This window comes from Naegleria fowleri (genome assembly GCF_008403515.1).
Source record: "Naegleria fowleri strain ATCC 30894 chromosome Unknown tig33, whole genome shotgun sequence".
In the NCBI taxonomy this organism is placed as follows: Eukaryota; Heterolobosea; class Eutetramitea; order Acrasida; family Naegleriidae; genus Naegleria; species Naegleria fowleri.
In genome coordinates this window covers 121,024-133,063 of record NW_025407965.1, presented here as the reverse complement: position 1 = coordinate 133,063, position 12,040 = coordinate 121,024, and the positions used below count along the sequence as shown (strand labels likewise).

The following is a 12,040-nucleotide window of genomic DNA, read 5'->3' as shown; positions in this document are numbered from 1 at the left end:
GTGGTGGTGAGAGAGTCCAATTCGAGACCGACAACAAAACGTTTAAGCAAAAAATATTTTCTTTCAGGTAAAGCTGGAAAAGGTTGTTGGTGTTGTTGAGTGTTTTTTTTTTCTCTTCAAAATCCCTTGATGCGGTTGTGGTTTTTATTCTTCCTGAGTCCTCATCACCACAAGTTGTTGTTGTTGTTGTTGGAGAGAGTTGTACAACATCACCTCAAGGCTTTGATGTGGAGCTCAAGTTTGGAGTTTTTCCACCTGTGGAGGTTGTATAGTGGGAGGCATCAAAGGCTTGATGGAAGGTGGTTAAATGGGTTTGGAATCGCAATCTATCACACATTCTGTGGTCCAAGAGAGATTCTTTCAAGAGAATTGTGCGGTTTGTTGTTTGAGAAACATCCCATCAGAATGTGTGTGCATTCTGTTTTGTGAGAGAGCTCTGCAAATCAGGTACTACCGAAAGGATTCTGTCTACGCCATCATCATCAGCATTCACCTTGGACCTATTTCACTGTTAAGTTGTCAATCAAATCACTTTACTCGAATGGTTGGAAGGACCTTCTCACGATATATTGTGTCTCATCATCATTGGCCTCATCTCAAGTAAAACTTGATTACATGACAACAAACTCCCTCTTCTTGTTTGGGGTCTGAAAGACAAAAGTACAAAAATGTCAGTTATCCCTCTTTGTGTCTTTCATGTTTGCAAACACTTGATAAGAAGACTTTTCTCTTTTGATCGAGTCATACATAGTGAAATTCTTGCTATGGGCATTCAATGTTAGTTGATCAGATATTATTGTATACATTCATTATGCTGCTTGTATTCATACTTATCGTGAATTCCAAAAGAAATTTTTGGTAATCCTTTAAATTTGGTCAATTTAGAGGTTTGAGCAAAAACGTTTTGTCTCTTCTTAGTAAACAATATTATTTGAAATAATATTCAACTACTATGTACATTCGGAAGAATTATTCCCTAATAGCCATGTATCTCGATTAAATCAATGCATGTATAAATACGACGCATGAACTCGTAGAAAACTCTCATCATTCGAAGGTGTTGCTCTTCGACTACGGTTGTGGTGAGCTCACTATTGGACATCAACCGTCACGAATTGAACCTTGTCGTGAACGCTTCGACACCTTCGAATGCAAGATATCTTCACTAGTCCTGGACTTTGGATCACACACATCTCTCTCCATAACTCGCTTTATGGCCAGTGGACGCTTGCGAGAGATAGATGCTACCAATTCGTTGAACGTGTCGTGATTTCGTTGAAAGATCGATTGAGATTGAAGTAATGAGGAGGGTTGTATCTATTCACCACCACTCAGTCCAACCAAATAATCTTTAGAAAATACCAAATCAATAGAACTTTGAATATCTCATTATTAAATTAAATAATAATATTATTATTATTGATAATAAAATAATATAATTAAGCCTCTTATAGAACTACAGTGTTGTCAGGATCTTGTTATTGTATAAAAACGAATTATAATGTGGTATTCTGTTGTGTGCCGTTTCTTCACAATAGCACCTTCATGATTGGAGTCTCTTAAATAGTATGAAATATGAAATGTGTTCATCCACATTGAATCATTCACAAGATTTCACAAGAGCTCTTCCGAATTTTTACACACGACATTTTTTCTCTCAATAAAATTGGAGAGACTCAAATAAACAGTTTTATTATTCTCTCTCTAATCTTTAACTCCTCATCATTTGGTTCCTTGTTCATATTGGAAACTCTCTTCATCACATGAAGGAGAAAAAAAATATTGTTTAAAAAAAATAACGATCATCCTCATATTTTGTTGGAGCGAGCGCAACAACATCCACAATTATTTTGACGTTCATTTTGATTAACAAGAGAGTAGAAGAAGCTGCAAAACAACAACATTAATTTTTACAATTGATCATAGTCGTAATACATCGACAAACAATTATTATTATAGATATTTTACTCTCATCAGAAGAGTATTAAATTATTATAAAACGGTTATTATAAATATTATCAATAATGCCAAGAAGAAAAACAATTGATGATGATATGGATGAGACGTATGAAGATGAAAATGATAGCCAATCCTCTGATAATTTTTCGGATCTAGTCGATGAAGAGGAAGAAACATCATCAGCTCCCACTAAATCATCAGCAACAATTAACCGAACAAGTGAACCTACAACGACATCATCAACAACCACCACAGGACCAAAGAAGAGAGGAAGAAAACCGAAAAACGAACCCAAACCGAAAAAAGCACCAACGGGAAGACCACGAGGAAGACCAAGAAAACATCCCATCGTTGTTACAACACCAACACCAACCAAACCTATATCCCCAATGGAGGATACTCATCTAGATGGTGGCCTGTTATCTCTTGGACAGGCAGCAGTATTGGCTCTCAACGACGCTGACCTTGATCCAAGTTCAATTAAAGCTGAAGAAGACCTGGTACAAAATTTAACAACACCAATTTCACCCGCAACACCACTATATCCACTAAAGAAACGTTTTTTGGCAACCATGTCTCAGGAGGGTGATAAAGCTGCTGAAACTACAACAACAACGCCAACAAAACCTCCTACTCCACCCAGTGCTACACCAGCTGTGGTTGAGCCAGCCCAACCTGTGAAGCGAAGACCAGGAAGGCCAAGAAAAGCGGACAAGCTCCAACAGCAACAACAACAACAAACAACGCAAGACAAAAAGGAGACTGCTAAAGATGATTCAGTGAAAATGACTTCTCGACAACAAATACTCTATCTCAAAAAATTGGAGGAAAAAAAGGAAAGTGATTCTGAAGTTAAAGAAGCAGAGGAGGAGGAAGAAGAGAAGGAAGAGGAACCAATATCACTGGAATTTGACAGTGATGAGTCGGTGGAAGTTAAAAAGCCAAAGAAAACATCCAAGAGAAAATTGGTAAAGAAGAAATCTTCACCATGGACAAAAGTTGAAAAAATAACTGTCAAGTACAAGGGAAGAACTCTTGGTTCATTTGATGTGTCGCTTCTAGGATCAGACTCTTCATTTGAACTGGACGTTGGTTCCACAGTTGAGGTGAATCAAAAAATTGCATTAGACAAAGTTGAAGATATTGAAAGTTCATCGTTTTATATTCTTTCATTTTCATCTAGGAGTAAGTCAGAGGAGGAAAAACTTGAAGAAATGTACAACATTTTGGAGAGAGAAAATTGTGTTGGATCGATATCATTTGATGACAGAATTCTTTTATTTATACCTAAAAAGAGTAGATTTTTAAAACCATTGGGTCTAACTGAAGTTCAAGATGATCCAAGTAAATTCATTGGAGCTCTTATGATGAAGGACGAATCAAGTCCTGAGAGAACCTCGAAAAAGAACAAAAAGACGTCCTCCAGTAGTAGTACGCCAATATTAACCACACCTAAGTCACCAACCTCACACGATGAAGACATTAAGAAGAAGCAATTGTCATTATTGTCCATACCTAAAATTCCAAAAACCAAAGCAACTTCGAGCACTCCAACGGGAGAAACTCCTCTTCAGATGGAGAATGCATATCCAACAGCAGATGTCAAACCTCTCGATTCTTCAGTTTCATCCTTACTGAATGCCATTGCTGCTGTCACTCCAACAAGTTATACACCTACCAACGTTCGCACACCAACAATGCCTCCAACAGCGATGAATGTGGCAACAAGTTCCATGTCTAGCAATAGCCCTCCTGGCTATACAATGTATAGTAATTTGCCTAAGAATGCAGCTGTTGTTGGTACTGAAATGCCTGTTATGCCTCCCTCAAACAATATTCCTCCAGGTATGACACACATGTCACAACAACCACCTCCGCCACCACAGAGCAATCTCTACGAAAAACCTCCTCAAATTCCACAAGATGGCAATAATTATCAACAGACGATGCCTCAACAGCTTGGACGATATCCTCCTCAAGATAATGCTATGCCTCCAAATTATCCACCTCATAACATGGTTCCAGATCAATATAGTCACAGCACCAGCTCAAGCAATTATCCTCCAATGCACATGCAACAACAAGCTATGCCTCCAGGCCATACCTCAATGCCAATGGATATGAGAGGTCACTATGAAAACTATGATAACGAGTTGAAGAGAAAGAGAATGACGAGTGCATACGCAGAACCTCAGACTCGACCAATTTCACCAAAGAGAAGAAAAGACGTTCCATATGGAGTTCAATATTCAACCTATCAGTCGTCACATCATGATGTTTCTCCAATTCCAATGCCTTCAAGTGCTTCTCAACCACCTCCACCTCCTCATGAGATTTATCATAGATCTTATCCATCATCTCCAATCAGAAAACCACCACCACCTTCTAGTGTTCCACCACCTCCATCATCTCCACCACCAATGGTGTCATCGTCAAGTCATCACACTTATAGCGGTGGTCCAACTTCTGGTTTCTCCAGATCAAATGCTTATCCACCTCACTCGTATCAACCACAACAAACCTCGCCTCCAATTGTACCTCCAAGGAGACCAGACTCGGCCAACTTTGGCTATTCCAATAAGCCATATTCCAAACCATACTATAAGGAAGATACGTATCATGACGAGTATGACCGTAGTCAACGACCATATAAAAAGTATGGAGATGACCGATATCAACCAGGTACTGGTGGTCCTATGGGGTCTTATAATCGTCGTCCTGACAATTATTCAAACGTGTCATCATATAGCAATATGGACGATTACAATGGAGGTGATAGCTATTACCGAAAGCCTCATCACTATAACAATGGTCCAAGAAGATCTTATAATGCTCCAAATATTCCAGAAGTATCATCAAAGAATGTTCCAACCACGGACGTTCAACCACCTCCACCTCCACCACCTGATGTACATGGAGAAAATGTGAATATGGATTACAATGAGAAAGAAGACAATATTCCTGAGGCTACTGAGCCAACTAGGCATTTGTGGGTTGGACGATTCCACAACATGAAAATGGACTACACTACGATTCACAGTGATTTTGAAAAGTTTGGCCCAATTGACAGCTTAAACTTGTTACGTGACCAAAAGTGTGCATTTGTTAATTTTGCTCATGTCAAGGATGCTATCAGAGCAAAGAAGGAATTAGAAGGTACCAAAAAGTACAGAAAGATTGCCTACCAACGAAGAGAAAAAAAGTCATCGACCTTTTCATCTGACTTCAAGAAGAACGTGATGCCATATCATAAGAATGATTACAACAATTATCATCATGGAGGAGGCGATCATTATCGTCATACTGACCAACAATAAACACATCCAAATTGAATGAATTATTGATTGTTACCACCATAAGGGTGATGGTCGAATCTCGTGAATTTTTTTTGATGTTTTTAGCTCAAAAAGAAACAGTTGGCTGTCAACTTTAAAAAAAAATGTCCACCGAAAAGAAGGTCAAAAAAGCAGGAAAGAAGTGGAAAGAGATCCTTGAGGAACCTCCCAAAGTTTCGGCAACTGAATTAATGAGAGATCATGATTATATGGGAACTTTGGTAGGTTTTTTTGTGAAGAAACTACATGTTGAGTCGAATCACACACAATCTTTTTCGAAAACTTATGGAACGCGATATGGAAAATTAAAAATAATTTATGGTGGCCACTTCGTGACAACACCATTGGTTGTTCGGCTCATTTAAAACAAGGCCAAACAAGGAGGATCTATCAAAACATGGCATGATCGACTATGTATTCTTCATCAGTAGGTAGAATGACTATTTCGGTGTGTCCTTTTTGGAAGTTGATTAACAATAATATTGACAACATTTTCAACTAATATTTGACAAACTGGTCAATACCAATCATCATCTCCGAACAAATACATTCAAAATTTATTATTTTTAAAATCATTTGAATTCATTATTCTTCGAATTTCATTATTTTTATATTTTTTTTATATTCTCTTTATATGGACAATAACCACCACCATGAACAACAATTTCACACTAATTGACTCCACATTCAATTACCAATCTCCACCTTCTTACAAATCATCTCCACACAACAATTTTATTATTAGAGGAAAACTCTATTATTACGTCTCACAAAAAGACACCAAACCCAAAGGAATGATTAACATTCAAGGTCTCATTTGTGAAGGCGTCGAACTCGCCAAGAAAAAATATGGAATTAAAATTATTTCACCACATCGAACCTATTATTTAGCATGTGAAGACAACAATGAACAAGAACGTTGGATTAAGGAAATTAATAATTCATCGATGAGAAATTCCGATTATCGATTACATGTGGTCGATCCTGACCTTTCTGAAGATTGTACCTTCCATGATTTACAAAAAGCTATCGATCAAGCTCAAGATGGAGATCACATTGTGCTGCGAAGTGGAATTTACAAACTCAATGAAACGTTGGTGATTAAAAAACCATTGACGATTCGAGGAGTGTATCCAGATATGGATCTCGTTCACCTTTGCTCGTGTGAAGGAGTTAAAACAATCATCAAGGTGGATGCTTTTAATGATAATTTAACAGTTCAGGAATTGGAGAAACAGAGATTATTGGGAATTGATAAAAATGTGGTCACCATAGAACACTTGACATTGACACAAAATGCTTCAAAGGATACTATATTGTTTTATGAAAATACAAGTTGTTTGGAGGTCATGTCTGGAATTTGTAAATTGGATCATGTGATGATACGAGGTGGATATGGACATGGAATTATTGTAAATAATCGATTGAATCGGAAACAAAAATCCAATAATGGTACAGCTATGACTGCTGTGAAGGCAACAAATTCAGAATCAAAAGAATCATTCTCTTTCTCCTTGTCATTGACAACAAATGGCGATGGAAATCATTCACATCATGATCAAGCTCAATCTCCAGATATTCGTTCAATTTCGTCGTCATTATCCTCTTCGTCATTACCTTCAGACATGCCAGTGAAAAAACCTCCAATAGAACCCACAAAGCTCATTGTTTCTGAATGTCACATTGAGTGTAACAAAATTCATGGAATCAAATTTTGTGACGATTCTCAAGGAGAAATTAGCAAGTCTATTTTTCAAAAGAATGAAGGACATGCCATCATTTGTACAGATGATTCGGACGTGAAAATTGAGAGAAGTGTTTTCAGTAACCACTCCAAGAATGCCATTTATTTGCGATCCACAAAAACAATCACAGTATTTAAAAACAAAATGCATGCGAATGGACTCGGAGGAAAAGCTCACATTGCAGTCGCTGCTGATGCTGCACCCTGTGCTTCTGAAGAGAATGAATTTTTGTAGATAAATCTCCACCACCGTTCATTAGACCAACTAATTTTGATAACTACATGTGACTTCAAGTTTCTCTTTATCTGATCACCTTACCAGTAAACCATGTCTTTATTTCGTGGTTAGGTTGGTAGTCACTAAATAAGGTAATTTCTTTTTATAAAAATTAAGGAAACATTAAAACACAAAAATGCTCATGAGAAATCCAAGCTCCATATTTCATAACCGTAGGAAACCCTTCCCTCCTTCTATTACTCTTGTGTTCTTCCTCATCATCATCGTCTTGTCATCGTTGGCGTTTACCTCTCCCCTTTTACCTTCCTCCAATAATTGTAAAATACTTCCTCTCTCCTTGTCCTATCCTGTTCATCCCGATTGCTCTCCGGGAGAATATTGCTCTGCGAAATCTCTCAAATGCCTTCTCATCACTCAACATCCAAAATGGAATCTGAATTGTTCGAGAAATCAAGTTCAATCGAGTAGGGTGTGTGGAGAATTTCCCATAACCACCACCGCCTCGTCCAATAATCCTTCATCTCGAGAGACTCTTTTGAAACAACAAATTGAAAATGACTATCAGCAAAATGTGTTGCAATGTATTCATCATAAATGTCGTCAATGTGAGGAACAATCAAGAAATTTCTCGAATGGAATGATTTGTGTGAATGGAGTGTGGCAATTTGAACGTTATTCCAATTCCATTGTGGATTCGTATTATGATTTGGTGTTTAAAAGAGATGCTACAAGTATCGTGTTGGTGGTGGGTATGGCCGTCTTCTTATTTATCACCATTGTCTCCCTTGGTGTGGATGTGACTCGAATTATTCAGAGAAAGAGACAAGTGGCAGAGTTGGAAATGGAAATGGCTTCCAACGAGGAATTTATGGAATACTACTCAAAAGTCATGGAAAAGGAGAAGAGTAAAAGAGCAAAGAAGTTGAAAGAGCGAATGAAAGCATTGAATGGAAATATCATGTCCAGTAGTGATGATGACGAGGAAGACAATCACGAAGAGGATGAAGAGGAGGAATGTTGTGAAAATGTTGAATTGAAAGATGGTGGCAAAAACTCCTCCAACAATGCCCATTCCTCAATCATGCCACCACCACCGACAACATCAGCCAATGAAGCCATTATTGAGATCGATGAGGAACAAGATCATCAAACTGCCTCTCAACATAGAGCGCAAAGAGCCACATTCAGTGTTATTGAGAAGAGTCTTGAAAATGCTCGAGTGTCTAGTCAATCTTGTAGACCTCTTCCTTTAACTCCAATTCAAAGAAGGCATCAAAAATCTCTTCAGAAAGCCATCGAACGAGCCAAGTTGCTAAATTCATCATTTGAGAATAATGGGCAACCCACAACAAAGAGAGAGGAGGAACGACATAGCCGGACCATGGTCGTTACACCTAATCCACAACCCCAACGAACGAATCTGAGACCTCTTCCTTCCAAAACGTTGATGAAATCTCCGTCTACCTCACATCATTCAGATAGTGACGAGTACTGAGTTGTTTGTTTAGCCGCGAGTGGACTATAGACAAGTAATTTCAGCGCTCATTCAACTTTGAATTCGTCTTAAAATTGTGGATTGGAGTTTAGGTGTTCACTCGTTGTGACTATTAAGGTATCTGAATGGCTCTCGGCAATGAGAGGTTCATCTTTTGTGTCATGGTTCATTTGTACACTCTTCGTGCTGTGCCTTAATAACTTGACTATTGATTTGAAACATGTGGTACAATGATAAAAACTCTTAAATTCTTGTAGATCGAATTCCATGATCGTCAGTCCAATAGTAATGATTACATTGCTCGTATTGTACACAAGAAAATAAATTCCGTGTGTTAATAAATTCCGTTGCAGGGCCGTGGTTCGAACGATCAAATTGGTGGAAGCAAATACAATGATTGTTATTGTGGCCATTATGACAAATCTCAGAAACTTTGTATTCCAAATAAACAATAAAGCAACTGTCAGAGAAAAAGTGAGACACTTACGGAAGAGTTCCACATGTTAATGTCAGAAACTTTTTTCATGGTCCAATAGATCCAAATCGCGGATGCTACAAATGCCACACATGCAGTAAATGTTAAGACTGACATGTAAATTGAAAAGAATACATTCACGGATGGCATTTCATTAAAATAAATCACTGAAATGAGAATAGGAATGGCAACTCCAGCAATCAGAAACAATACAGCCATCACCAGGTACATAATAATGAAAGGTATTGTTTTCTTTGTTTTCACATAGAGGATGAGTCTGAACCAATTAATAACCCATGTGAATAGACTTAATAGTACCAATGAAAGTGCAACGTCTGATAGAATAGTCATTGCAAGGCTTGTTCCAAACCATTGAGAAAACACCATGGCCACAAACAACAAGATCTCGCACAATACCACGCAAGTAATGGTAATGCTGTTAAATGGGCGCTTTTCTTTAAAACTTGTTGTAACTTTTGGTAAAAACGTTACAAAAAAAGTGACAACAAATGAAACTCCATGAATGATCGAGAGAGTAATGGATATGACCCAAACCACCAAATAGTTAACATAATTATTGGCGCATTTTAAGCTAAAATACTGGTCAAATGGGCAATAGCATAGATACGAGTATCCTTCTTTCAGATATGAATGGGCAACATTGGTGTTGTTTACAATGAAAGGAATTCCAAACTCGTAATTTCCACAAAACGTTATCGAGCTTGGAAACCGATTGATCATTTCATTCACCGTGTTATCTTTTGGGAAACATCCTCCATTTGAGGGTGTGAACTCACTTCTGTGGGATCTTAATGTGTTGTTGTTTTTTAAACAATACTGGCAATAATTGATCCAATCAAAGATCGATGTCTGTTTTTCAGTGACTTCCTCGACATCGTTCCTCAAATTATCAACTTGATTATTTTCACAAAGTAATTGGTTACAAGAGAGGCCCAATTTGGTTTCCCAATATCCAACTCTCGAACACAAATCATAACTCTCTCCATCATTGAGAAACATGAGAAAGGAGTAATAGCCAGAAATATCAAGATCTTTGAAATACGAAGGAACCCCAAATGTTGTCCATAGTGTAACATTTGAACAACCAAAATCATTCGGAATGTATACTTCTCGTCCAGTTTCTTGACTAAAATCTACAATATTCTGCATGTAGGTTGGGACATTCCAGCAATTCGAAAATTTAGACGAGTAAGAAATTGAGCCTCTTACTCCGCCATGATCATCTTCATTATTGGCAATATTCTGCAAATATGATGATGATAATGATCGCTGTATTAAGGCTTTTGAAGGAGGATGAATGTCCCGAGCCTCAATAATAAGGCTTTTCATATCTCCCTTAAAATCATCATCAATGATCACCATCACTACCATCATGAGGCCCACAAGAAGAACGTTTTTCATCATGCTAACATGATCCGATATGAGATATCTTCTCATCATCCTTTGTAGTAACCCTCAAAAAATGTTTCCACAACTCCTCCTAAATTCTTCTTTTGTCTTTGCCCACACAATTTTTTCCAAGTTCTTCTCTCAATTTCTAAAATTGAAATTGAAGTTCCTATTCGTCCATTTTGGAATAATACGTGATTGGCTTAGCGAAACCCCCAACAACATCTTCGTTTGAATTCATTAATTGTTGTGATTCATTTGTGGTGGTCCTATTGTTGACAGAGGTGTTGTTGGCGACAAATGTTGATTGGTGACCTGTCGATTTTGTCGATTTGAAACAACAAGAATAAAATTTCATAAAATCTTCCTTGTCAAATTCCATGTAAGTGAGTCCTAAAGTGATAGAGGCCAAGGTCACATGAATAACCACACTAAATATGCCAGAAATGATTGCAATGAAAAATCCATTAGAAACTTGAGTAATAATCAAATAGGCAGTGGAGAAAATGAGGATTGAAATTGAGGAATAAATGACAAATCTTACGAACTGTATGAGTAACAGTGAGGAGTCAATAATAATCCAAATATATACATTAGCGAATGAATTTCAATGAAATAGTAGTGTGACACAGAATGGAGGTAAATCTAGGTAAACAATTATTAATGCAAAAACCTTTCAATACTTACGGATGTGTTCAACATATTGACATCAGACACCTTTTTCATGGCCCAATAAATCCACACCGAGCAGACCACAAATAAAATCAAAGTCAGCAAAGAGAGTGCCAAAAGGTAGTACGTAAAGAATTCGATCACTTGTTGCAATGATTGTTGAGACGTCACTATTGTAGGAACAAGAATGCCAACAGCAATGGACAGCATTGAAAGAAAAACATAAAAGGCTATGGCAGGTTTTGTCGTTTTTGCTTTCACATAAAGCACCAATCGAAACCAATAGGCAATCCATGAAAAAAGTGCGAAAAATACAAGTGATATGGAAACATTGGTCACAGTCGTTGTCATCTTACTTGTACCTCCTGCTGCAGAGGCTAAGAAGGCACAAGCAAGAAAGAGTTCTGTTTGTAATGATACTGTCAGCATTGAAAAAATTTCTTTTGGCGAATGGAAGCTTTCAGTTTGTAGGATCTCAATGTGTTGTTTTTTAAACAATATTGGCAATAATCGATCCAATCAAAGATCGATGTTTGTTTTTCTGTCATTTCCTCGACATGAGCGATCAAGTTATCATTCGTATTTTCACACAACAATTCATGACATGATAATTTCAATTTGTTTTCCCAAAATCCAACTTTGGAGCACAAATCATAACTCTCTCCACTAGTCTCGAAATAAAGGAAATGATTGATATTGCAATGGCTGTTCC

General features: G+C 37.5%; 5 protein-coding genes across 5 annotated transcripts; 3 read left to right on the top strand and 2 right to left on the bottom strand.

Moving 5' to 3' along the window:
• Positions 1-2,024: 2,024 nt before the first annotated feature.
• FDP41_003045 (uncharacterized protein) lies at positions 2,025-5,276 on the top strand (the record flags this gene model as incomplete). The annotated part of the gene is made up of 1 exon (XM_044706306.1): positions 2,025-5,276. The coding sequence occupies one exon, from the start codon at positions 2,025-2,027 to the stop codon at positions 5,274-5,276; it is 3,252 nt and encodes a 1,083-aa protein (XP_044562436.1).
• A 122-nt stretch (positions 5,277-5,398) lies between these two features.
• Positions 5,399-7,273, top strand: FDP41_003044 (uncharacterized protein; the record flags this gene model as incomplete). The annotated part of the gene is made up of 3 exons (XM_044706305.1): positions 5,399-5,515; positions 5,666-5,721; positions 6,040-7,273. The coding sequence occupies 3 exons, from the start codon at positions 5,399-5,401 to the stop codon at positions 7,271-7,273; spliced, it is 1,407 nt and encodes a 468-aa protein (XP_044562435.1).
• Positions 7,274-7,451: 178 nt separating this feature from the next.
• Positions 7,452-8,771, top strand: FDP41_003043 (uncharacterized protein; the record flags this gene model as incomplete). The annotated part of the gene is made up of 1 exon (XM_044706304.1): positions 7,452-8,771. The coding sequence occupies one exon, from the start codon at positions 7,452-7,454 to the stop codon at positions 8,769-8,771; it is 1,320 nt and encodes a 439-aa protein (XP_044562434.1).
• A 463-nt stretch (positions 8,772-9,234) lies between these two features.
• Positions 9,235-10,704, bottom strand: FDP41_003042 (uncharacterized protein; the record flags this gene model as incomplete). Its single annotated transcript, XM_044706303.1, has 1 exon — positions 9,235-10,704. One exon carries the CDS (start codon positions 10,702-10,704, stop codon positions 9,235-9,237), a length of 1,470 nt encoding a protein of 489 aa, XP_044562433.1.
• A 121-nt stretch (positions 10,705-10,825) lies between these two features.
• On the bottom strand, positions 10,826-11,757 carry FDP41_003041 (uncharacterized protein; the record flags this gene model as incomplete). The annotated part of the gene is made up of 2 exons (XM_044706302.1): positions 10,826-11,203; positions 11,344-11,757. 2 exons carry the CDS (start codon positions 11,755-11,757, stop codon positions 10,826-10,828), a joined length of 792 nt encoding a protein of 263 aa, XP_044562432.1.
• Positions 11,758-12,040: the final 283 nt, after the last annotated feature.